This window comes from Penicillium diatomitis, assembly GCF_028827545.1.
Source record: "Penicillium diatomitis strain IBT 30728 chromosome Unknown utg000005l_segment0_segment0, whole genome shotgun sequence".
Classification (NCBI taxonomy): Eukaryota; Fungi; Ascomycota; class Eurotiomycetes; order Eurotiales; family Aspergillaceae; genus Penicillium; species Penicillium diatomitis.
Window position 1 is genome coordinate 2,503,149 of NW_026623177.1, and position 23,363 is coordinate 2,526,511.

General features: G+C 51.2%; 12 protein-coding genes across 12 annotated transcripts; 7 read left to right on the top strand and 5 right to left on the bottom strand.

Moving 5' to 3' along the window:
• Positions 1–72: 72 nt before the first annotated feature.
• On the top strand, positions 73–1,790 carry N7539_005342 (ketoreductase domain-containing protein; the record flags this gene model as incomplete). Its single annotated transcript, XM_056934944.1, has 5 exons — positions 73–332; positions 412–662; positions 711–1,139; positions 1,213–1,305; positions 1,366–1,790. The coding sequence occupies 5 exons, from the start codon at positions 73–75 to the stop codon at positions 1,788–1,790; spliced, it is 1,458 nt and encodes a 485-aa protein (XP_056790138.1).
• A 1,095-nt stretch (positions 1,791–2,885) lies between these two features.
• On the top strand, positions 2,886–4,763 carry N7539_005343 (Dihydroxyacetone kinase; the record flags this gene model as incomplete). The annotated part of the gene is made up of 2 exons (XM_056934945.1): positions 2,886–3,369; positions 3,445–4,763. The coding sequence occupies 2 exons, from the start codon at positions 2,886–2,888 to the stop codon at positions 4,761–4,763; spliced, it is 1,803 nt and encodes a 600-aa protein (XP_056790139.1).
• A 1,526-nt stretch (positions 4,764–6,289) lies between these two features.
• Positions 6,290–8,108, top strand: N7539_005344 (cystathionine beta-synthase CYS4; the record flags this gene model as incomplete). The annotated part of the gene is made up of 4 exons (XM_056934946.1): positions 6,290–6,552; positions 6,620–6,654; positions 6,744–7,420; positions 7,527–8,108. 4 exons carry the CDS (start codon positions 6,290–6,292, stop codon positions 8,106–8,108), a joined length of 1,557 nt encoding a protein of 518 aa, XP_056790140.1.
• A 705-nt stretch (positions 8,109–8,813) lies between these two features.
• On the top strand, positions 8,814–10,250 carry N7539_005345 (putative short chain dehydrogenase/reductase; the record flags this gene model as incomplete). Its single annotated transcript, XM_056934947.1, has 5 exons — positions 8,814–8,891; positions 9,018–9,042; positions 9,164–9,403; positions 9,510–10,135; positions 10,194–10,250. The coding sequence occupies 5 exons, from the start codon at positions 8,814–8,816 to the stop codon at positions 10,248–10,250; spliced, it is 1,026 nt and encodes a 341-aa protein (XP_056790141.1).
• A 431-nt stretch (positions 10,251–10,681) lies between these two features.
• On the bottom strand, positions 10,682–11,722 carry N7539_005346 (signal recognition particle receptor subunit beta; the record flags this gene model as incomplete). The annotated part of the gene is made up of 2 exons (XM_056934948.1): positions 10,682–11,428; positions 11,510–11,722. The coding sequence occupies 2 exons, from the start codon at positions 11,720–11,722 to the stop codon at positions 10,682–10,684; spliced, it is 960 nt and encodes a 319-aa protein (XP_056790142.1).
• Positions 11,723–12,387: 665 nt separating this feature from the next.
• Positions 12,388–13,512, top strand: N7539_005347 (putative beta-1,6-glucan biosynthesis protein (Knh1); the record flags this gene model as incomplete). Its single annotated transcript, XM_056934949.1, has 4 exons — positions 12,388–12,570; positions 12,648–12,748; positions 12,834–13,365; positions 13,432–13,512. The coding sequence occupies 4 exons, from the start codon at positions 12,388–12,390 to the stop codon at positions 13,510–13,512; spliced, it is 897 nt and encodes a 298-aa protein (XP_056790143.1).
• Positions 13,513–13,805: 293 nt separating this feature from the next.
• N7539_005348 (glutamate 5-kinase) lies at positions 13,806–15,370 on the bottom strand (the record flags this gene model as incomplete). The annotated part of the gene is made up of 5 exons (XM_056934950.1): positions 13,806–14,666; positions 14,724–14,819; positions 14,885–14,995; positions 15,079–15,266; positions 15,334–15,370. 5 exons carry the CDS (start codon positions 15,368–15,370, stop codon positions 13,806–13,808), a joined length of 1,293 nt encoding a protein of 430 aa, XP_056790144.1.
• A 296-nt stretch (positions 15,371–15,666) lies between these two features.
• N7539_005349 (mitochondrial inner membrane protease ATP23) lies at positions 15,667–16,570 on the top strand (the record flags this gene model as incomplete). The annotated part of the gene is made up of 3 exons (XM_056934951.1): positions 15,667–15,895; positions 16,002–16,261; positions 16,343–16,570. 3 exons carry the CDS (start codon positions 15,667–15,669, stop codon positions 16,568–16,570), a joined length of 717 nt encoding a protein of 238 aa, XP_056790145.1.
• A 362-nt stretch (positions 16,571–16,932) lies between these two features.
• N7539_005350 (aurora family serine/threonine-protein kinase) lies at positions 16,933–18,217 on the bottom strand (the record flags this gene model as incomplete). Its single annotated transcript, XM_056934952.1, has 3 exons — positions 16,933–17,061; positions 17,127–18,059; positions 18,125–18,217. The coding sequence occupies 3 exons, from the start codon at positions 18,215–18,217 to the stop codon at positions 16,933–16,935; spliced, it is 1,155 nt and encodes a 384-aa protein (XP_056790146.1).
• A 356-nt stretch (positions 18,218–18,573) lies between these two features.
• Positions 18,574–19,525, top strand: N7539_005351 (TIP41 family protein; the record flags this gene model as incomplete). Its single annotated transcript, XM_056934953.1, has 3 exons — positions 18,574–18,896; positions 18,967–19,357; positions 19,412–19,525. 3 exons carry the CDS (start codon positions 18,574–18,576, stop codon positions 19,523–19,525), a joined length of 828 nt encoding a protein of 275 aa, XP_056790147.1.
• A 600-nt stretch (positions 19,526–20,125) lies between these two features.
• Positions 20,126–20,852, bottom strand: N7539_005352 (LURP-one-related/scramblase family protein; the record flags this gene model as incomplete). The annotated part of the gene is made up of 2 exons (XM_056934954.1): positions 20,126–20,403; positions 20,519–20,852. 2 exons carry the CDS (start codon positions 20,850–20,852, stop codon positions 20,126–20,128), a joined length of 612 nt encoding a protein of 203 aa, XP_056790148.1.
• Positions 20,853–21,890: 1,038 nt separating this feature from the next.
• On the bottom strand, positions 21,891–23,357 carry N7539_005353 (uncharacterized protein; the record flags this gene model as incomplete). The annotated part of the gene is made up of 1 exon (XM_056934955.1): positions 21,891–23,357. The coding sequence occupies one exon, from the start codon at positions 23,355–23,357 to the stop codon at positions 21,891–21,893; it is 1,467 nt and encodes a 488-aa protein (XP_056790149.1).
• Positions 23,358–23,363: the final 6 nt, after the last annotated feature.

A 23,363-nucleotide genomic window follows, 5' to 3' on the forward strand; every position in this document is an offset into this window, starting at 1 on the left:
ATCGTGCTGGATCCGAGTACAACATCAATGTCAGGGACAGAACCATGACCGGAAACTTCCACATTTCGACAAATGGCAATGATAGTGTACTGGTTGGAGGATGAGTACGTGCCCGTTTCTGTTCAGCAGATTTCGCAGCGTGACGACCTATTCCGTCCCGACCGCACATACTGGCTGGCTGGTCTCGCTGGTGACACTGGACGGTCTTTAGCCGACTTTATGATTGCTCATCAAGCCTTGAACATAGTGTTGAGTAGTCGTCGGCCTGTTGTCGACGAAGCTTGGGTGCTGTCACAAAAGGCAAAGGGTGCCACAGTGAGATATTTTGAAGGGTACGTAAACAGGTTGACGCATTTTGATATCTTGGAGTCAATACCCATTGGAATTGTATCTAACCTTTGCTATCTGCAGGGACGTCACCTGCTTCAGCTCCATGAAAAAGATTCATGACACTATCAAGGAATCTATGCCGCCTATCGGTGGCGTTGCCAACGGCGCCATGGTTCTACGAGACAGCTCCTTCATGAATATGAGCTTTGAAGATTTCCAGACGGTTCTGAGGCCCAAAGTACAATGCACAATCAATCTTGACAGGCTCTTCTCCGACCGCAGTCAGCCTCTGGATTGGTTCATTGGATTTAGTTCGATCGCTGCAACTGTTGGTAATCCTGGATAATCGGCTTACACCGCTGGTCACTGTTTTATCAAAGGACTCATTGACCGCCGCCGTCAGCAAGGCTTGGCTGGATCAGTCATTGACATCACTCGATTAGTTGGATTAGGTTTCATTGAGCGCGAAAGTCGGGGGTGGGGCCTGACAAAAGAGCATCAGGAGCGTCTCACGACACGATCAGGCACAATCGCGATGAGCGAGAATGACCTGCACCAGCTGTTCGCGGAAGCTATCCTGTCAGGACGTCCTGCTCTCGGTCTAAATCCCGAAATTATCACGGGATTAGCTCCAATTACAGTCGAGCAGTCTAAGGATGCCTACTGGAAAACCAACATGAGGCTATCACTACTGATCAAGGACGCTGGACAAGGTAACGCACAGGGCTCAGAGAGGAGTGAGGTGATTCCTTCGCGAAAGCTATTGGAAGGAGCCAAATCTTTGCAGGACGCAGTCAAAGTGCTTTGGAGTATGTGGAGGCCCCTGGTCCCTTGATCGTCGCTTGATACGCAGTCTTTCGTTGACATTTACCCGTAAAACAGACTCCTTCAAGAAGAAATTGCAGGCTTTGAAGTTCTTATCCGATTCTGACGGCATTTACGACAGCACGCCGCTCGTGTACATGGGCGTCGACAGTTTGGTCGCGGTGGAGGTCCGGTCCTAGTTCCTGAAGGAACTCGCTGTCGACGTGCCAGTCATGAAGATTCTAGGTGGTGCTTCTATCGCAGATTTGGTGGAAATTGTCGCGAGTAAACTGCCCGATGAGCTCTTGAATCGATTGGATCCTGAGGGGAAGCAGCGAACGGGCAATGCAGGCCTGTCTGAGGCTACTGTTTCTAGCTTGGTAAGTCCGACTGAGCCGACAGTCGACCACGTTGAAAATGACCACCATCTTGCTTCACCAGATGGTGTGAATGGCATCGTTGGCACCAATGGCGTGAAGTATGAGAATGGAGACGATGCCGAAAATAGCGGTCTCAAAGGCATCAATGAGATCAAAGGCGCTCACATTGCTGGGGCTGGTACGAACGGAGCCACGAACATCGTCGAGAAAGATTCGGAGTACGCAACGAAAGACACCAACTCTTCGATCATCATTCGGGAACAAGAGGTGGTCTAACTTGGTGCATCTACTGCTACAGTATATCACGTTTCAGACAGATATCAGTTATCTGGTTGGCAGGCTTTCAAAAGGCCTAACGTCATTTCTCCCGTCGGCAATTGTATATGTTCAGTACTTCTATCACTTTTTGCTTGGAGGACTGATCTTCCGTGCCAAGCGTTCGGTGTCCTTCGTAGGCTCTTTGAGTATACATTCGAAATCTCCGCCCCGGTCTGCGGACGATTGCTCGACTGTAGGCGTGGGGGTTCTTCTTCCAGACACACAGAGTCTACCTCAGAGTCCAGGGTCTTCCATGTAAATCAGCCTAATCTATTTTCAGCGGACCGGGGGAAGTCCGAGATTGTTCAGGTCCACTTGTTATTAAAGTGGATCCATTCCCCAGCTGTGATCGGCAGAACTCCGAATGAATGATGGGCCTCGCAGATCGAACTACTGAATCTGGATTCATTTCAGTACTATCATATTGGGAAGTTGGGACAATTAGAATTACACGACACAGATCACTAGCTCCCTTATTCCAGTAGAAAGATTTGGTACCTGAATCTCCTATCGGATTAAAGGACTTCCATTTGGAATATGCATCGTCTTGATGTTTCCCTTCGCGGACGACAACGCCTTCGAGGAGTACATTGCCATTTCAAACAGATGACCAAGTTTATTGTAGACAATCGTGGGTGGTAGTCTCACGTGTTGATCATATTCACCGCGAACTCGATCGCTGACTGTCTTGATTCTTCGAAACTCGAGTCTCGACGTCTCTGGGGCCCCGCATGCCGATAACTTTAAGAAAGTCCACCCCCGCGGAATTGCCTAAATGGGAAGTGATCCCATGACGAGAGCTGTCAGCATAGCCCAGCCTTGAGGGCCGAGACCAGTCCTCTTTGTACTATTGCGCACAGCTGCGTGCCTTCTCTATAAGAGGGCGAGGGCTCCCATGTGATGGATTGGAAACACTTCGTTTTGTAAGGACTCACGACTCCCACCTACAGCTCCGAACTGCGCGCAGGAAGGATCACGAAAAAGGCCCATGAGCTATCCTCAACAGCAACGACTTTAATCAGCAGCTGAAGTATCATTGCACAATCATCAAACATGTCACCAAAACACTACTTCCCATCCACGAGCGCCAATTCTCTAGTCCCCAGAGCGCTACGAGCCCTTGTCTCCGCGAATGACCATCTTACCCTCGACTTTACCGAGCGAGTCGTATCCAATGCATACCACGATGAGTCCAAGGTCAGTATCATCGGCGGTGGGGGTTCAGGACACGAGCCGGCGTGGAGTGGATTCATCGGGGATGGGCTTCTGTCAGCCGCGGCATGTGGTGACATTTTTGCGTCGCCGAGCGCCAAACAAGTGCTACGAGCCATCCAGATGGCGTCTTCGCAGGAAGGGGTGATTTTGTTCATTACAAACTACACGGGCGATCGACTGCATTTTGGTCTCGCGGCGGAAAGAGCGAAAGCGGAGGGTTTGGTCAAGAATGTGGCTATCTTACCTGCCACTGATGATGTCTCGATTGGAAGGAGTAAGAGTACTAATATGGGGAGGCGAGGATTACCCGGGCATGTTTTCAGTATGTGATTCGTGCTCCTTCTTCTGCGGGAAAAAGTGCTTTTTTTACTGAAGACACAAGGCTGACATGTCTTAGCGATGAAAATAATCGGTGCTGCGGCCGCAGAGGGATATTCGTTCGACCAGTGTCTCGCACTGGGCCGGGCGATCAATGACCAGACCGTCACAATTGCCTCGGCGCTAGATCACTGCCATGTCCCCGGGCGAGAGCAGCAAGCATCCGTATCAGATGGTGTGGTTGTGATTGGCGCCGGGATTCACAATGAACCAGGCCAAGTTCATGTTTCCCCGGCGCCATCCGTCGAGGAGCTAATTGAGCGACTACTGAAGTTGCTGTGCGATGAAACAGATTCAGAGAGGGCATTCGTCAGTTTTGCCACAGGCGATGAGATTGGCTTGCTGGTGAACAACTACGGTGGCCTGTCCGTATTGGAGTTACATGCGTTGGCTGATGAGATTCAAATCCAATTGCGCTCCACATGGAAGATTGAGCCATGTCGCACACTCTTTGGCGCTTTTGAGACGTCACTGAATGCCCCGGGCTTTTCAATTTCACTGTGTAATCTGACAGCGGCCGCGCGCAAGGCCAATGAATCGGTTGAAAAGTTGAAACTTCTTTTTGATAGCCCAACGACTGCCGTTTCTTGGCCCAACACGACTCGTCCACCAGCCTCTTCAATCTCGAAGAGAAAAGATACATTCGATATATCCGAAGCAAAGAACAACGACTTGAAAAATGCTTCTTTGTTCCTGAGAGACCCTTCGCTCCTGGAAAAGGCAATTTGGAATTCCTGCCAGAGAGCCATCGCCGCGGAGCCAAATTTGACCCAGTGGGACATGATCATGGGGGATGGCGACTGCGGGGAAGCTGTGGAGGGCCTTGCCCAATCTATCCTGCGGCGTATCGACAGTGGATGTTGTCGGTCTGGCGATGTGTTTGAGGCCATTCACTCGATACTCCAGGATGTCGATAACATGGGGGGTACATTGGGCGCAATCTTCGGCGTCCTTCTTTCCGCATTCCTCGGCTCCCTGAAGAAGATCGTTACCGAGTCCGAGTCCGAGTCCGAGACGAACTCACACTCACCCGAAATCTACGCAAGCGCCCTCGCGTCCGCAGTATCCTCGTTAAAATACCACACGGGAGCACGAGAGGGCGACAGGACAGTCATGGATGTGCTTCTCCCCTTTGAGCGGGAGTTCAGTCAGTCGGAAAATTTCGTATCAGCGATCAAGGTTGCAGCAGATAAAGCAGAGGCCACCCGGTATCTCAAGGCAAAGTTTGGTCGTGCGACTTATGTTGGCGACTCGTCGAGTCAGGAAGTTCCTGATCCGGGTGCGTGGGCTTTGTATGAAGTTCTCGCTGGTCTTGCTGATGGACTTGGGTTTGCCTGAAACAGTGAGAATAGCATGTGTCAAGCAGATTCTAAATTTTTAATAGTGAGAGGCTGTCCATATGTGAATTGGCACGGCTGATTGATATCTTGAGGTGGAATCTTCTGCTACGGCCGCAGATAGAAGCACTCCGGAAACAACGCAACTTTACGGAAGTAAACGGCGGGCCGATTCCGAGGAAACTGCAATTGATTTCACCGAGATCTTGAGAAGAAAAAATCCTTCGAGCGACAATAAAGCAACGATTACTTAAATTTGCTCCGATAAGTCTATCCAAAAGGAAAATCTGACAAGACCATCCATAAACACCACCAACAAAACTATCTAAGGGACCCAAAACCCCTATTCAAACAGATTAGTAACACCGATTAGTAGGTTATACAGCCTACGGATCCTGGCTTCACGCCCCGAGGCGAGGAGCTACACTAGAATAAAGACGAATTTTCCACTGGATAGTCAGATCAGCTTCTATATTCACTCTGTGATTAACTCCAGTGTATGAGTGTATCACGACACGTTCGTTCCCGGGTGCTATCATCGGCTGCCGTACGCATGGCGGTGCGACGTGCAACTTGGATTGACCCGACTGGATCGTTATTCTCCATAAGCTTTCCAGCTTGCAGATACTGTTATATACCAAGTCTTTCTTATTAAGGACGAGTAGAATCTTCGGGTAGTCCTTAGATGCTCTTCACATGTTCTCGTTAGCTTTCACGGAAATTGCGGCCAGGCCGCCACATATTCTTTGCCAACCCCTCGACCATCCTTAAGCGGCAAGAAGATGACAGCTGGGTGACGCTATGAGGGCTTAAGTTACTGCCAGGAGTGCAAAGTTATCATTAGTAACTAAGTAGGAACTTACTTAGTACCATGCTAACTTAGTACTAGCCTATTACCTTAGGTACTACCGTAGGTACCTAGTGACTAGTTAGTTAGGGTATAGGTGACTTAATACCTAGTTACCATTGGTTGGTACTTATCCGTACCATGTACTGCCCAGATATCGCATTCGAAATCCGTGGGTGTTTCGAGCGAATTAGTGAAGCTCGCCGCTGGTCGTCCCTGTAGATCATTCCAATGGTCATGGCTCGGTGGTCGCTAATTGGCATGGCTCATTGCTGTCGCTCCGGTTAGAATTTCGGCTTCAACGCGAGGCCTGGTGACCTAGCAGCACTAATCAATCGTCAATCTCCATAATCCACAGTAATTCAAGAAAGTCTATCTTGATAAGATGATAAAAGTAGTACACAACCGGTGATCCTACAGTAGAGAATTGACACTGGATCCTTTCACATGACATTCGGAAAGGATCCACCTTGTTCCACACTCTCTCGGGCGGTTACCTTCGGGCGGGGCGATAAACCCTGCAGGAAATTCCTAAGCCGATCCAATTCCGATCCTAATCCGATCAGCCCATGGCGAAATCTTTCGTCTTCTTACGCAACATCCCCTCCTCCTGATTCTCTCATTTCTCTCTTGCTGTACACCGATTGCACGCATCACAGGGTGCTTCATATCTCGCATCCATGGCTTCAACAATCACCAAGCCCGTTATCCCGCCTGTGGCGATGGACACTATCACCCAGCACATTGGCAACACCCCCCTCGTGCGACTGAACCGTCTGCCCCAGAGCTTGGGAATTGATGCCACTGTTTACGCCAAGTTGGAATACTTCAATGCGGGAGGCAGTGTCAAGGATCGCATTGCGCTCCGTATGATTGAGGAGGCTGAGCGCGAGGGCCGCATCAAGCCCGGTGACACTCTCATCGAGCCCACCAGTGGCAATACGTATGTGTTTTTATCTACTGTGCATGCAACAGACAAATTTGCAATACTAAGAGAGTCTTTTGTTTAGTGGTATCGGTCTTGCGTTGGTTGGTGCTGTCAAGGGTATGTTGATCCCCCTTGAGGGAACTAGATATTCGAATTTTTGCGCATATCTTTTGCAGTACGCTGACTTTGTTTGACTTCCACTACAGGCTACAAGACCATCATCACTCTGCCCGAGAAGATGTCTGCCGAGAAGGTCGCTGTGCTCCGCGCCCTTAACGCGACTATCATCCGTACCCCTAACGAAGCCGCCTGGGATTCTCCCGAGTCTCACATCGGTGTCGCCAGACGCCTTGAGAAGGAATTGCCCAATGCCCACATTCTCGACCAGTACGGCAATGTAAACAACCCTCGCGCTCATGAATTCGGCACCGCCGAGGAGATCTGGACTCAGACCAAGGGCGAGATCACGGCAGTTGTAGCCGGTGCCGGTACTGGTGGTACCATCACTGGTATCGCCCGCGGTCTGAAGAAGCACAACCCCAAGATCGAGGTGATTGCCGCCGATCCTCACGGCTCTATCCTGGCCTTGCCCACTTCGTTGAATGACCCCCATGTCAACGAGCCTTACAAGGTCGAGGGTATTGGGTACGATTTCATCCCCGACGTGCTGGACCAGAAGATTGTCGACCGCTGGTACAAGACTGCCGATAAGGAGTCCTTCATGTACTCTCGTCGTCTGATTGCCGAGGAAGGTCTGCTTGTTGGTGGCAGCTGTGGTAGCGCCGTTGCCGCCTTGGTGCACGCCAACGAGGAGCGCAAGTTCACCAAGGATGATGTCGTGGTTGTCGTCCTCCCTGACAGCATTCGCAGCTATCTTTCCAAGGTTCGTCAACATCTTTCCTCTTCCGATATATTATCCACTGTGCCTACTTTCGGGGAAGCGGAGATCAAAGATGTTCAAGTATTGACAAGTTTGACCATTGCTGTAGTTCGCTGACGACGACTGGCTCGCCGCCAATGATCTCTTGCCCAACCCCGCCGAGCCTACCCCGGAGAAGGCTCCCGCTCCTGCCGACCCTCTCGTCGGTGCCAAGGTCAGCGACCTCCGCCTGAAGCCCATCACCACAGTGACCTCCACTTTCACCTGTGAGGCTGCGAACGAGATCATGCGTGACAAGGGCTTTGATCAGCTGCCAGTTCTGGCTGCCTCTGGTCGCCGACTTGTGGGTCTGGTTACCTTGGGTAACGTTCTCAGCCGTCTCACTCACGGCCGTGCTACCGGCAAGACCCCTGTCTCCGAGGTCATGTTCGACTTTTCCAAGATTCCCGAGGTGGTCACCGACTCTCGCGCTCTCGGTCGCTCCAACGGTCAGGGCAGCCGCCGTCAGTTCATGGAGATCACCATGGACACCCCTCTCAGTGTGCTGAACCGTTTCTTCGAGTGGAACAGTGCTGCGATCGTCACTGAGAAGGGCGAGGGTGGTGCACTCAAGCCATTGGCTGTTGTGACCAAGATTGATCTGCTCACTTGGATGTTGCACCACAGCAAGAAGCAGACCAACGGCGCATAGATGAAAATGACTGCGATGACCAAATGATTCCCATTCGAGCTATTATAGCTCATTCCCTCCTTCTTTTTTTAAATCCTCTTCACCTGCATATCGCGACATGTATCGCATGTCGTGGATGGAGTTTTCACTTTTTTCAACATCCCTGGAGCTGTGTTCTGCTTGTCATATTTATCTGTGTCATTATGATTTGTGCTTAGATATGTTCGAGCCAGGCGTTTGTTTTTTTCCTCCTTCGGTTTACGTCGCGGCCTGGAAGCGCCCTTGGACTTGGTTCAACACAACGCGTGGAGATATTTCTCGATAGAATATGCATTGCGAATTACATATGAGTTGCGTATGCACGACGCGATCTTTTGACATACACGGTAATCTCCATTTCTTTTTACCAAGCGAATATCCTCGGTCTAGTATGTCTTGTTTCGAATTAAAGTTCAGTCAGATCGAACCAAGTGGATCGCGATCGGGTGCAACCTGAGATCCGCGATCTATCATTTCTTGGCCTGGCCTTCGTGTCGGTCATTGCATTCTGCAGCGCGGGCTACCTTATGTCGCGATGACGTGTATGCGGGACGATGGTTATCGGCGAGCTTATCGTGTACAAGCTCCTTATAGATACGAGCGTGCTCCGCCAAGTTCTATAGATTTGAGAAAGGATATACCTTGGGTGATTCCTCACATACTTGGGTTCTTTTCCCGACTCCGAAGATGTCTGGACTCAGAACATACCGCAATTATTCATTGCAGGACACTCCGTCTCTGGAGGGGCAGATTGCTCTAGTCACGGTGAGTACCGTACCAGATTGGCAGATACCGTCCGCGCCATCCATTATGCTAGCACCGACTTCGTTTCCATGCTGCTTCAATATCACTCGAACTCGGTCGCTCGTCCACTAATCATCTGTATTCTAGGGTGGTCAGGTAGGAATTGGCAAGGGTCAGTTCATTCAGATTTCGAACTGTGAAAATACGTTCTCGTCTCGGTTCTACGCCACCTTCGACGAGGGCCTTATGACCTACATCCATCTAACGCTCTGCATCCCGATCTCTCCATACAGAAATTACCGCACAACTACTCCTTCATGGCATCGATCAGGTCATCGTCGTGGCCAGGAGCGAAGACTCATTCAAATCCGCTTACGATGAATGGCGAGTACGAAAGGGAATTGGTTTGACTGAGGGCGACAACCGAGTCATTTTCATGCAATGTGACCTTGGCGATATGCAGGATACGGCTGCCGCAGCCAGGAGGATCAAGCAACGGGTGGATAAGATTCACATCATGATTTGCAATGCAGGTATGAAACTGGCTTCTTCGTATATCGTTTTCAGAAGGGCAACCAGAAGCCGGGATCCTATGGCTGCAGTCCCAACACCCGATTCAAAAGGCTAACCACACACCAGGCCTCGGCGTCCAACCCATCCAACAACTCAACAACGACGGCATCGACCCCATCTTCGCCGTAAACTGCATCGGCCACCAAATCCTCACAACGCTTCTCCTCCCCCATATCAAAAAGGCCGCTCCGACCGCCCCCCACGGCGCCCGCATCATCTACACCTCCTCCAGCATGCACCAGTTCTGCAGGACCCTCAACCTCGCCGATCTCACCCGTCCCACGGGGATATGGCCCAGTCTAGCAGACTGCGTGTGGCGGTACGGACGATCAAAGGTTGGCAATACGCTCTTCGCTAAGGAACTCAATCGGCGCTTGCTGCTTGAGGCCGAGGAGAAGGGCGATGAAGCGGCGAGGGAGATCTACGTAAACTCGTACTTTCCGGGGATTGTGATCACGCGGCAGTGGCAGGGGTGGAGTGAGCATATGGGGGATTCGGTGGGGAAGGTGATGAGGCTGTTGGGATGGATTCTGGGACAGAGCGACGAGGATGCGGCGGCGAGTGCGATGTATTTGGCCGCGAGTCCGAAGGTGAAGGAGAGAGATGAGAGAGGGTTGTATTATATTCCGATTGCGACGGTGGATCAACCGACGGCGTTGGCGCAGGACGAGGTGTTGGCGAGGAAGTTATGGGTGAGTCTATCTAGATTGAAGATGGTCGAGGATAAACTGCTAACGTTGAAAACTACAGGATTGGATGGATGATCGCATTGCGCAGCAATTGGGACCAGATTGGAAGGAAGAATGAATGAATGAAGGGCTGGTACTGGTACGATTAATGATTATCCAGGGATTTGCAACTGTTGAATACTTGTACCGAACCCGTTGTACGTTGATTGTTTTTTCTTCCTTGGAGTTGAGCTGTGTTGAGATAGAATATTGGCATACTATGGAACCAGGTGACCTGTCCATTCAACAGGACAACTCTTCATCCTTATTCTCAGCCGTGAAGAGGTGAGACTTGACGAGAGGCGAGCACAAGTTCACTGATTCTTCCTTGGACTAACTGTTTTTATCTCTCAAGAGAGATATTGACACTTCAAACTGGCATGGCTGGTGTAAAAACTTTGTTGTTCTTGAACTTTTTCGTAAATAGAGCAAGTACATCATCACTTTGAAGGTACATCATCAAGTCATGACACAGCTCTATGTGGCACATGCTAAACGTTTTTTTTTCTTTTACAAACACATGCCAACCCACTCCTCCCATCGGCGCACACCAGATCCCACCTCTTCTTGAGACTCACCCTTCACCGCGCCCCCAGTCACATCGACCTTGATACCCACATCTTCCATAAGCTTGAAGCTGAACACACCCTGGCCGTCGTCGTCCCCGAGAACCTCATCCTCTCCCACATCCACGTCTGCAGTATCCATACTAGCATCCATCAAGCCCTTCGTCTTGGACTTGCGCACGCGATCAATTTCCGCCTCGAGCTTCTCCCGCACCGATCCTGGAGGCAGCGCCGTGAACAGATCTTGCTTATTCGCAGCGATCAAGACAGGAATCTCCGTCGCCCGTTTCGTTGACGAGCGGCCCTTGCCCAGCGATCGCTTTTGCAGGATGAGGAGAACGTCGTGGAGATAGGTCGCGGTGTCACGGAGCACTGCCTCGTCCACAAGAGCTGCGGTATCGACCATGAAGATCACGCCGCGGAGCTTGTTCTTGGAGTCGTTTGACGAGGCCATTGTTTGAAGCTCTGCGATGCCTTGCGAGGCGCGGAGCTTGCCATGGCCGGGGGTGTCGCGGAGACGGTACTTGATGGGGTTGCGGGAGGCTTCTTTCAATGAAGGGTCATTGACGGAGCGATAACGGTTGGATGCCGTTGGGACGCTGGCGGGTAGAGTGACCGTGATAAGGGTCGAGACCTGCGACGTGTGGGTGTTGTGGGTGGTCTTGGAAGCCAGAGAGGACTTGGCTTCGAGCTAGAGGAAGAAGATTGTCAACATGTGAAAAGGTCAATCTGAGAAGAAGGACACTCATGGCGTCCCTTCTCGAGAGCTTACCAAAGTGGTGAACGCTGTCTTGCCTGCACCACTGGGGCCCAGCAAGAGAAAGTTACTCGACGGCGGCGATGCTGCGGCGCGGTAGAAGAAGTAATGAAGAAGAATCGGAACACCAAAAGCGACAACTATCGCGATCGCGATCGCAGTCAGGTTACCACTCAACAAGAGGGTCGCAATGCCCGAGACCGAGTCCCAACCAGCTTGACTGGACATCTTGGGGGACATGCACGTGTGGGGGGGGCTGATGTTGCGGACGGAGAAAGCGGCGAGCTGGTCACTCTTTCGGCGGAGGGCTTTCTAAGTAAGCTCGGACAAGTGGATAAGGGGACACTCTCTTATCGGCTCAGTCCAGGAACATCAGCCCATTCGGCTTCTCAGTTGCCTTTGCTCCGTGCGTCAGCTCATGTCACTGGGATGGACAACACGATCTGATCAGGATGGCATACCGTGTGCTCAAGTCATACATGAGCGCTGAGAAAGCAACCAGCTCTTTTGGATTCTTCGAATGGATGACCTTCAAGATGGCATGTCAGTCTTGCTACATTCCAGCGGTGGCAGCTCTCGCTCGGAGCAGGGTTCAGCTTATCGATAACCATATCGGCTTATCTTAGCGCTGCATATCACTTTCCTACTCGGGAAGTATATTGGAATGAGACAATGCTCTCCCTACTTGATGGTGACTGGTGATGGTACATACCAGAGGCCAAGGGGTCCCTGGAATAGAAGAGCTAGCCTGACACTGTCAGGTATCCCTTGGACCTCATGGCACAACTCCCGCTGAATTGTTCTTTTCGCTGTTGTTGACGCTGCCGCTACTGCTGCTTCATCATCCTCATCTTCACCTTCCTCGGCGCGACCTGTCTCAACGCTCGCCAGAAATGGGTCTCGGGAAGTTGTGGCTGGGATTAATTTCTCTCTTGTCTTCAGTGGCTGGTCAGACTCTCAGTGGTCTCGCATTCAAGGCTGGCGATGAGGTGAACTTTGTCTGGGCCTTTGATGGCATGACCACAGGCCGTTATGATTTCGACCTGTGTGCTGGTGATGAGTCTACGGGCAACTACGTGAGTGTTCTTGAATAGGCGGAGAATTCATCAGTGGCTCGTGTTTACAGGGCTGTAACTGATTCAATGTTCTATAGGAGACGCTGGATCGAGTCATTTCAGATACCCTGTTTTCACCAGGCGATCGCATTTCCTTTCGAGTCAACCCGCTCGTTGGAGGAAATGTTGCAAATGCATAGTAAGATTATAGTCTAACACAGCTGCCAGAGGGCCAAGACTGCCTGCCGAGTCATCTTACTCACCGTGTCTGCTGTCTTCCACAGCTTCTTGAAGATTACCCCCGTCAAGCCCAACGAGCATTGGTCCGGCTTCACCTCCCATTTTACCATGACGAACATGCAAGGTGCATTTTCACCCAGCATTATCGACGCCGTCAAGTCCATGCAGGCAATTACTATTCCGTCATTCATCTTGCCCGAGAACGACAGTTTGGTTGACGCGACCCCAGAGGTCCCACTCGTCGACGAACCCTTTTCCCCCAGCGAGGCCGCTCATCGAATAACTTCTACTCCCAACCTCGTCCCCACACCAACTTCGCCACTGGAGCAGGACCACAATGAGCTGCGAAAGCGTGTGGTTGTGAACCAGCACACCGTTCCTTGGGGTTTGCAGACTGGATTGACGAAATATGCGCCGATGCCAAAGCGGGCTGGTTCCACGATCAAACCGGGCTCCCCGACACCGCAGTACCCGCCGTTTCCTTTCAAGATTGCGACGACCTTCTTAGGGCAGCCAACTGTGCAGTATACGGATAACGCGTACCTGACCGCGACGGCGCCGTTTGTGGAGAATCCTGTAAGTCATGCGCAGGCGCGTGCTATGGCATAATCCTGGGCCCTTTACTAAGTCTTTGAAATCTAGGCTCCTCATGCTTCGGCGCCGACTGTAGACCCGGGCAAGCAGGAATGGTATGAGAAGTTGAAGGCGGAGTTCAACTTCTGATGTTTAACTTGCTCCGCGCTCTCTATATCGAATCTCGCTATTTGCTATCAACGGTTTAAGACAGTTCGCTGTCTGTCTGGCAGCTGATCTTCGATGTTCTTCTTATATGTTTCTAATACTTTCATTATAATACCCAGCATCTATTGCACGGTCCAACCTGGAACACCTCCGCCAGTCCAAAAGCACTTTTCAAGACACGTAGTGTAATCTTCACATGCCTTTTTGACTCTGTCCTCTACATTGTCCATGTCCACATCATACCCCCTTGACTCATCTTTTCTTTTCATTTCAGATTATCCACTGTTGGGTGACTTGGAGACTTTCCACTCCTCCAACGCAGGAGTAAGCTGTGGCGTGACAGGATGACTCTCCTGGGGATGGAAAGAGATATTCTCTCGCAGCGCAACATATTCACTGTCAGACCATCCCAGTAAAGACTCAATATGTGTGCTCCGGTGGCCCTTAATCAAGGCAATTTCCATCGACCCGTAATTCACCAACGCGCGCCCAACTTCCCGCGGTTCTTGCGCATGGTGATTGAATTCGCCATTCAGCGCATCCGGCGGCAACTTCTCCGCGACCACCAGACGCACGGCTTCTTGCTTCGCAAAGTGACCCTCGACGCCGACAACGCCCGCAGGGAGCAGACTAGCCTTGTGGTTACAGATCGCGTCGTACGCGCCTTGGTCAATATATAGCGTGCCGTGGGGCGTCAAGCCATGCAGGAGCCAGAAGGTCACGGACTGAATTGGGGTATCGGAGGGGAGGAACCGAGTGTGGAGGGGCGGGGAGGGATGATCGGCCGGCAGTTGGCCATTGGTTTCTTGGAGTTTCTGCAGGTACTTGACGATCTCGTGGACGTTGCCTGGTTTGGAGCTTTTCGTGATGATTGTCGTTACGCCGGCGCTGGTGCCGAGTTTCGCGGCGACGATCTTGGTGCTCATGCCGCCGGTTCCCAGCGCGGAGCCTGCGGATGAGACGTCGGCTTCTAGGGTGGAGATATCGGAGACGACCTCGATGGGGCGGGCGTCGGGGTTGGTCCGGGGATTTGATGTGTACAGGCAGTCCACGTCCGTCATCAGGAATAAATAGTCGGCCTTGACGGTGGCTGCGGCGATTGCAGAGAGGGTATCGTTGTCGCCAAATTTGATTTCCTAGGCAGGTCAGCAATTAGATGGCGAGGATCGAGCATGCGGTGGAGGTAGACGTACAGCAACGGCAAGGGTATCATTTTCATTCACAATAGGCACAACGCCCATTTCAAATAGTTGCTCAAAGGTGTTTTGGGCACTGATATATTGGGTTCTCTGGACAAACTCGTTAGAAGGGCACGTTCAGGTTGAGGTTCCATGGAAGAAACGTGTCATCATACATCGGCAATATCATTCCTTGTCAGAAGGATCTGAGCCACAGGCACTCGTAGATGCGAAAATAAATTATCCCAAAGACTCATAAGTCGGCATTGACCAACAGCAGCGAGAGCCTGCACGAGTTCCATGATCAGTCCATATTGGTCGGATAGTACTAGTCGCAATCTCACGATAGATCCAATGTCACATGTCCTACCTGTATACGAGGCAGATGCGTTGGCCGCTTGTCCCAGTCCATTCGTCTCAGGCCGACACCGACAGCACCTGAGGAGACCAGCACGACACGGTGGCCATCTTTGCGCAATTTCGCGACTGTCTCGACGATCAATGTCAAGATTGAAAGAATTGGCTCGTGAGTTTTTTCATCCACGATGGAGCTCGTCCCTGTGAGTGTTAAGAATTGTCAGTTGAGTCATACTTCTTAGCAGAACCAGATATGTTTTCCCCGCACCCAACTTGATTACGATTGTGAGACCCGACTTGGCCATTGTCTGTAGGGAGTGTCCTCATGTGACAGAGAAAAGAGTATGTGCAAGAAGAAGTACCCCCTTCAAGGAGAGTAAAATGAACTCCGATGCTCGTCGCAAAAGCAAAATGTCAAGACAACGAGACACACCCCGGCAGTTCTGCTCCGAAATAGGACCCTCCATCGCCCGCTTGCATCAGCGCGGAGCAAACTCCGCTATTTCTGCCAGAACTCCCCGCCCTTCGTCGGAGATTCTTTGCCCTCGACAGGTACAAACACCATCTATCGATTGGACCGGAAAGATTGACCAGATCAATCATGTCTGATTCCCAGGGCCGAGGTACGGCTGCGCCATCGAGCGAGAAGTCGGAGACGGGATATGTTCCCGGAGATGATACATTTACCCAGTTCCGCAATATCTACCGGATTTTGACCGGGAAGATGACCTCGGAGGGCATCGAGCAATTCCGCGTTGCGCGAGACTTGCGCAATGAAGCCTCGGATTGCAAGCGATGCGAGGACCAGCGTGATTATTTGTTGCAATATAGTGAGTTTGTCTGGTTTTCGTTGTTCTTTCTCTCTTCCACATGAGAAAGGAACAACCTTGCCATGTTTGAGCCTTTTCTAATCAATCCCCGATTCACGATTACCAGGCCCTGTCATCCGATTCCTCAGCGACAACATCCGCCAACTGGGCGGCGATCTTCACAGCCATAACATCTACTGTCGACGATGCACGAGTCGAAAGGCTGGTGGATTCGATCCCGAATTCGGAATCCTACTATGTGCCAACGAGATGAAAGACCAAGGACATCTGGAAGATACCATGGCACACGAGATGGTCCATGCATACGATCACTTGCGATTCAAAGTCAATTGGACCGATAATCTACGACACGCCGCTTGCTCAGAGGTGAGAGGAACAAGCCTGTCAACACATGCAGACCAAATCGCGGCCCAAGGCCCCTTTCACTAACACTTCATATCCTCGCAGATCCGAGCCAGTTCGCTAAGCGGCGAGTGTCGATGGGCGCGCGAGTTCTTCCGTCGAGGCCAGTGGAAACTCACCCAGCAACATCAGGAATGTGTGCGGAGGAGAGCGATTCTGTCCGTTCGCGCACGTCCAACATGTCGCGACGAGGCTCATGCAGAGCAAGTCGTGAACGAAGTGTGGGACAGCTGTTTCCGAGACACGAGGCCATTTGATGAGATTTACCGATGATACCATATTCGCAGCTGCTCTCTTGTGTGCTTCTCCATTTCCCGTGAGTTACGACTGACTCCACTCGCCACTTGTCTACACATCTACACATTGTATTATATCATTCTCACTTGAGAGGTGTATCATAACATGCATTGGCATCCTCGGAAAGTAAATGAATTCAAAGCCCCAAATGTACCATATCGCAAAGTGCTGTTCGCCGCGATGACCTAAACAAGCAAACTCCATAAATGCCCCCAGCCTCAGCGGAACGCCCTGGATGTCGACCAAAAACCTGATAGTGAGACCACACGAAGAACAGACAACACCCAAACTCAACGCCTGTAGCAACACCGTTGTCTCATCGAGAAGAAATAGAATCGCTATGCTTTACCTTCCTTGGAGGAAGAGGCAGATGTGCGCTTGGGGTCTTTCACACAGTGCTTGACAATCCAGGGGTGGCGTTGGATTTCATCCAAGGGAATACGTTTTTCGGGTTCCAGAACAAGGAGCTACAATGGTCTCGTCAGTGAACAGTCACGATGAATGGTGGGAGGTTTCAGAAGTGCAGACTCACCCTCTTGATCAGATCCTTTGCCTCGGGGCTTACGAATGACGGCACAGACATGTCCGCGCGCGTAATGCGACGTTGCGTCATCACAGGCGTATCCTCAAAGGGTGCTTCGCCCACCAAGAACTCGTAGGTCAGAACGCCCAGACTCCAGAGATCAACTTTTTCATTGTAGAAGTTGTCCTGCGAGCCGGACTTCAACATCTCTGGGGGCAAGTAATCGAGAGTCCCACACATCGTTTGGCGACGGTTGTTGGGGGCGTGCACACTCCAGCCAAAGTCGCTAATCTTGATTTCACCGTGAATGCCGACCAGGATATTCTCGGGCTTGATGTCACGATGCATCACATGCTTCTTGTGGAGGTACTTGAGAGCTGCCGCCATTTGCGCAATGTATTGAGCAGCCTTCCACTCCGGGAAGCGGTGCTCTTTGCGCAAGTGCTTGTAAAGTTCGCCGCGGCCAGCGAACTCCAGGATCAGGAAAATGCGCTTGCTGTCATGAAAGTGGCCGTACAGACGTAGCACATTCGGATGACGCAGGTTGCTTTGAATCTCAATTTCACGTCGAACTTGCTTCTGGACACCACCCTGCTGCAGTTCCGACTTGTGGAGAACCTTCAAAGCACAGACAAAGCCTGATGATCGCTCCTTGGCAAGATATACTCGACCAAATTTGCCCTTGCCGAGAGGCTTGCCGATTTCAAACATGCCCAGGTGAAGGGCCTTGGGTTGATCGTAGAGAGGAGTTGCACTGCGCTGGTCGCCGTTCTCATCGGTGTTGCGCGAGACAATCACATTTTGGGAGCTCTTTCCAGGTGATTGAGAGACATTCATAGCATTGTTCTTGTTGTCATTTGTGTTTTGAAGAGCAAGCTTCAATAGTTGCGCGCGTTGAGAATTTGAAGCTGAGCTACCGAGGATCGTAGTAGAGTGAGATGTCTTGAGCGCACGTCAAGTCAGCATGATGATTGTGTCAATTTTTAATTCAAGGTGAGTGGGCTTACCTTGGGTTTTGAGTAAGTGCGGTCATTGCCGGCTTCTTTCTCGTCTTTTACAGTCAGGTGCTCAAAGCGAGCTTCCAATGTTTTGGTCGCCATGACTGTGGACAGTGAGTGAGAGTTCCCAAATGAAACCCAATCTGGCAAAAGTCGTGTGAAAAGCTAGAAACAGATAGAAATAAAGGTTTATCGGGTTGATCCGAGCATATGGTGGTATGGTTGGAGAAAGGTGAGTTGGGCGGAGTGTCGAATGGATGCGGAATCAGATATGGAGAAGAGAGAGCAACCGGCTGTTTGGGTGATCCAGTTGGCCCGTCACCCCAGCAACGTTGTCGGACCGCCTTTTTCTCCGTGCGCCGCGGGGTTATCGCTATCAGTCGATGATGTGCAGATAGACCCCATTCATGTCCCATCAATCTTTGTGACGGCTTGGCCTTGAGCAGTTGATTTTGCCCATGGCTTCAAGATACCCTGTCGGGCCCGTGGGCCATGCGACAGTCTCTCCAGAGGCCAAGAAACCTCAGTCGATAGCGGTGGGCGGCTTTCGCATTTCCACGCAAAAACTCCCCATTCTGAAGGCGGAACCGATTGAGGAAATGACCAAGCAACTGGGCATTGCCCCTCCAGAGATGATCTTTGGTGATAATCATGTCACCATTGAGCATCAAAAGTCAGGATGGGGCATTGACTTCAATGCTTTTGACGCGCTTGATCGGGTCGATAAAACTGGGCAGTCGATGCTGCAGGTCGCGCACTCTAAGGAATGGCAACAGAGCAGGTATACAATCGAAAATAAACCACATGCAAGGTCGCAAAAACCCAGGCTAATCTAAATCATTTTGCGCTAGAGAAAAAACTCACGAAGGAATCAAAGAGGTTGTCAAGCCCTTCGACTGGTCCTACAGCACCGATTACAAGGGCACTTTGAGTCCTAATGCGCCGTCGTTCGAATCGACTGAGAAACCCATTCCCATTGAATTACTGAAACGGCCAGACCCTATTGTGTTCTTCGACGAAGTCGTGCTGTATGAGGACGAGCTTGCAGACAATGGCATCGCGATGTTATCATGCAAGATCCGTGTCATGCCTGCTCGCCTTCTGCTTCTATCTCGCTTTTTCATGCGTCTGGACAACGTCCTGATCCGACTACGGGATACCCGTGTCTATGTGGACTTTGAAACTCGTGAAGTGATTCGGGAGTACCAGGCCAAGGAGTGCGAGTACGAGAAAGTTAGACAGGTAGGATGGACGACAGTGTTGCTGCAATTCGAGGACGTTGTTAACCCCATCTAGATCCTGGCGTCTACTCGCGACGACATTCCAGCCTTGATGCGCGATCCCAACCGGCTTTCTGAGATCCTGCCAGTCGTAGAGAAGAGCTCTGAACGCATCATTCTCGACGGATGAACCTTGGCCGTCTAGACAATCTATCAAAGCTACGGAAAGTAGGAAGCACCAACATGAGTTTCGGCGAGGAAGCACCAACAATTTTGAAAGATATCTGTCAGGTTACAAGCCTAGCAGCCCATGTCGCTGACAATCATCTACAATCAGTGGACGGAATGTCTGTCTTGGCACCGTGTGCGTGAGTCGAGATGGTTCTGCACGCTGATACCCCCTTAAGCGCCAGTGGACGTGGATCTACCTGCCTCTCGCTCGTCTAGGACCTTGGCGCATACAGTCCACGATGTCTGGCATGGGTACAGTGGGATTCGAGGCCATGATTAACACCAAATATTGCTGCTTTTATCCGCGTGGCATCGACGTCGTCAATACCTCAAGCCTGGTCGACGCTCATCTGCGCCTTCTGGATTGTCAATGGGCAACCCCCTTCACAAATCCGAGGCCAGTATTACAACGAAGACTTAGTTCAAGTTACATTTCAACCTCATATAAAGATCCTACATTATGCTCTAGCGGTTCAATCTGAATTTATTTGTCAGGATCTCGCTCAACCTTCGAGTACGATCCATTCTGAAACACCAACCTTACAAAGAATCCCGTCCTTCATCCCACTTGGGTCTCGTTATTCTTCTCGTCAAAGCATATACACAGTGCCGCGATCAACGCTACATCAACACCGGGCGCTACCACAACGTTGTACGTCTGTTGACCAAAGATCAAATCCCGTGAATTGATCATTTTGCGATCGATTCTCGCGACAGGCTGGCCGCTTCGCTCTTCAACAATATCAGCAGAGTGATCGAACCAACCTCCCTTCATCTTCAACGTCACATTTCTGCCGCGTACGTCTGTGAAGGTAGCGGTTGCTTTGGAGCCCATCACTATATGTAGTTTTTATCGGCACAGTCAGTAAGATAATCCCGTCAATCGTTCGCTTCTCTCACTGCGAGGCATGGAGTCAAATTGTCACGGGGAAATGAGGAACGAAAGACTTACGTTTCAACGCGCTCTTCACCTCCGCAATCTTCTTTCCCTTTGGATCCTCCAACGCATAAGTGGTATGCAAATGCAAATGCTCCTTGACAATATCGAAAAGATGCGTTCCCGTCACAGCGTCCGAGACCTTCTTGCGGCCGGAAATCGTCACCCACTTACCCTCGACCTTGAGCAACGGGTGTCCGCGGGCGAGTGTCACTTCGAAGCTATCGCCAGACAAAGACATGATTTTCTCTTTCATTTGAATTACTGAGGTTTCGGGCTTGATGTATTCCGCGTGGATTGCGAGAGGCTCCGCGATGGGCGCGAGAGCATAGCGGCCGTGGTCAGTCATGTTGGGTGGAGGATCAGAATTGAATGTCACACTGAGTTTGGGTAGGGCTTGGATTTGCGAGGTGATCGATTGAATGGCCGAATGAATGATGTATACTTATACTGCTTGTGAATAACGTAATCTTACCAGGGGGCCATGCTTATGACTTACAAGGCTGTGCCCGACGCCCGTGGCTTTTTTGTTCAGTCGGGGGCTTTGGCCGATCTTGCTACTCTTGGCATACGCAGTCGAGAAGTGATGCTCGGCTGAGGAATAACGTAGTGTCGGGTGGCGCTGCTCGTCTGATGCACAATTTTCTAAAATTGCGCACTTTACCAGCGCACCTATTACTATACATTGTCGATATTCATGAGACTGAGCCTGGCAGATGAATCGCTATGTCCGGAGCGACCACTGCTAAGGTTAGGTCTGAATTTTACCATCCTGGGCAGAATACGTCTCACTTCCGGTATGCATTCGAGTAGCGTGTCTGACGCGAGTCAAGTTCAGTAACGAATCGCTCGCAATGCCACACGCACTATGCAGTATGCACCGATGCAGTCATTCTGTAAATCAATGCAAGATGACATAGCCTTCCAAGCTTGGCTGCCTCGAATCAGCCATCTATCTACTTGTGGCAATCTACGATGTTGTACTTGTCTGGAGCATTTGGCGAGGGAACTGAGACATTGAAAAGAAAAGGATTATCTTGGATTGGGAATTGGAGAGTTCTATTACATGGACGTCACAAAAAGCACAGATCGTCACTCATCAGACATCAGAATGGGTTCCAAGCTGGAGCAGGATAATCGTAGCACGGTATACAATTCATGCCACTTGGAACTCGAGAAAAGGAAAACAAAAATCGTTAAAACAGTAAACGCCGGGTTGTGAATATTCCCTGTGAAGGAAGAAGCATGAATTGTCGCCAAGTAACACCGAATAAAACACAAGCAACGAGTGGGAACAAGAGGGAAGAGGAGCGGTAAAAAACTTGCAGTGACCACTCGACCACAGAGTAAAAAGACAAAATGACTAACGGCATCTGAGTGTGACGCCTCAGATCACGTTACTCATGTCCATCACCGAGGGAGGGGCCATGCTAGGGGCAGCACTGTAAATCGAGCGCCCATCCACGGACATGCGGTCACCACTAGTCATCTTGGAAACGCGCTTATCCTTGCCAGGACGAGCGATAAGAACCTGCGCGGGACAGACGACCACTTCGTCGTCGCCTTCGCCAACGTCGTTGCCCTTTTTGACAACGAGGGGGAAGAGCACGATACGCACGACGGCTTGTTGGGCCTCGAGCTCATCGTTTGAGGTAGTCTCGCCACTACGTTCATTCATCAGAGACGCGTTGAAGAAGACTTGGCGAGCCAGGTCGCCATTGGTGTCGTACTCGGGCTGCAGTGGGGGCAGCATGATGAACTCGGCAAGCTGCGTACGCATCTCCAGAGAGAGGTTGACAGCAACACGTAGAACCTTGCGCAAAGACTCTAATAGTTGGGCCTCGACCTGTGACGGGGGTGGAAGCACACGGGATAATGTACTGAAGATCTCCTGGGCGACGGCTTCAGTGTCATTTTGACGCTGGGCTGCGAATGCAGGGCGTTTGGAGAGAAGTGTCAGGGTTGTTGCTCGCCATCGGTGAACAGCACGACGGGGACCAACTTCGCTGAGTTGCTTCTCGAGGGACTTGAGTTTCTGGCGCTGCTCGCGGTCCATGCCAAAGAGGTAGCGGGTGAAGATGTACTCCCACACCATGGTCATGACCACCGACATAAACACATCACGACGGCGAACACGATCGGATAGGTAAGTGTCTGCATCGGAGCCGTCGAGAAGGGCATTGTCAAATCGGTCGGCAATCTTTTCATCCCGGAGCTCGCTCAGAGCACGGCAGCGGCGGTGATCAGAGTATTTGGAGAAGCGAAGGACCCACTGCTGGACATGACCACAGAGCTTCTGGCAGGCAGCGTCAAAGTAATCCTCGTCACGGAATACCAGCGTATCATTCTGAAGAGAAGAGGCAATTTGCTGTTGCAGCTCTTTGACTTTGTCGCGAGCTTCCTCTAGCTCTTCACGAAGACGTCGCAGCTCAGCGTCCTTTTGAGCGAGCGCCGATTCAATCTCTTGTCTGACACGCGCGTCCATTTGCGTGGACAGCGTGTCATGCTGCGACCGTAAGTCTTCCAGTTCTCGTGTGGAGGTCTCGCGAACTTTCATAACCTCATCAGCATGTGCGGCCGCAAGCGCGGCGTTGGAGGCAGTGAGACCTTCATTTTCTTGGGTCAGACGGCTCATCTCCCGTTGCAACCACTCCACAGAGTTCTTGAGCTGCTCCACCTCGGCTTCTCTGTCGCGCAAATCCGCACCGCTGGAGTTGAGAGCGCGATCGCTCTTTCGTCGAGCGACACTGGCATTGCGCAATTTGTCTTCAGCTTCATCGCGAGCTGACATGAGCAAGCGATTTTCCGAGATGAGCTGATCGAGACGAGTCTCCATCTCTTGGAGGTGTTGCATGCTCCG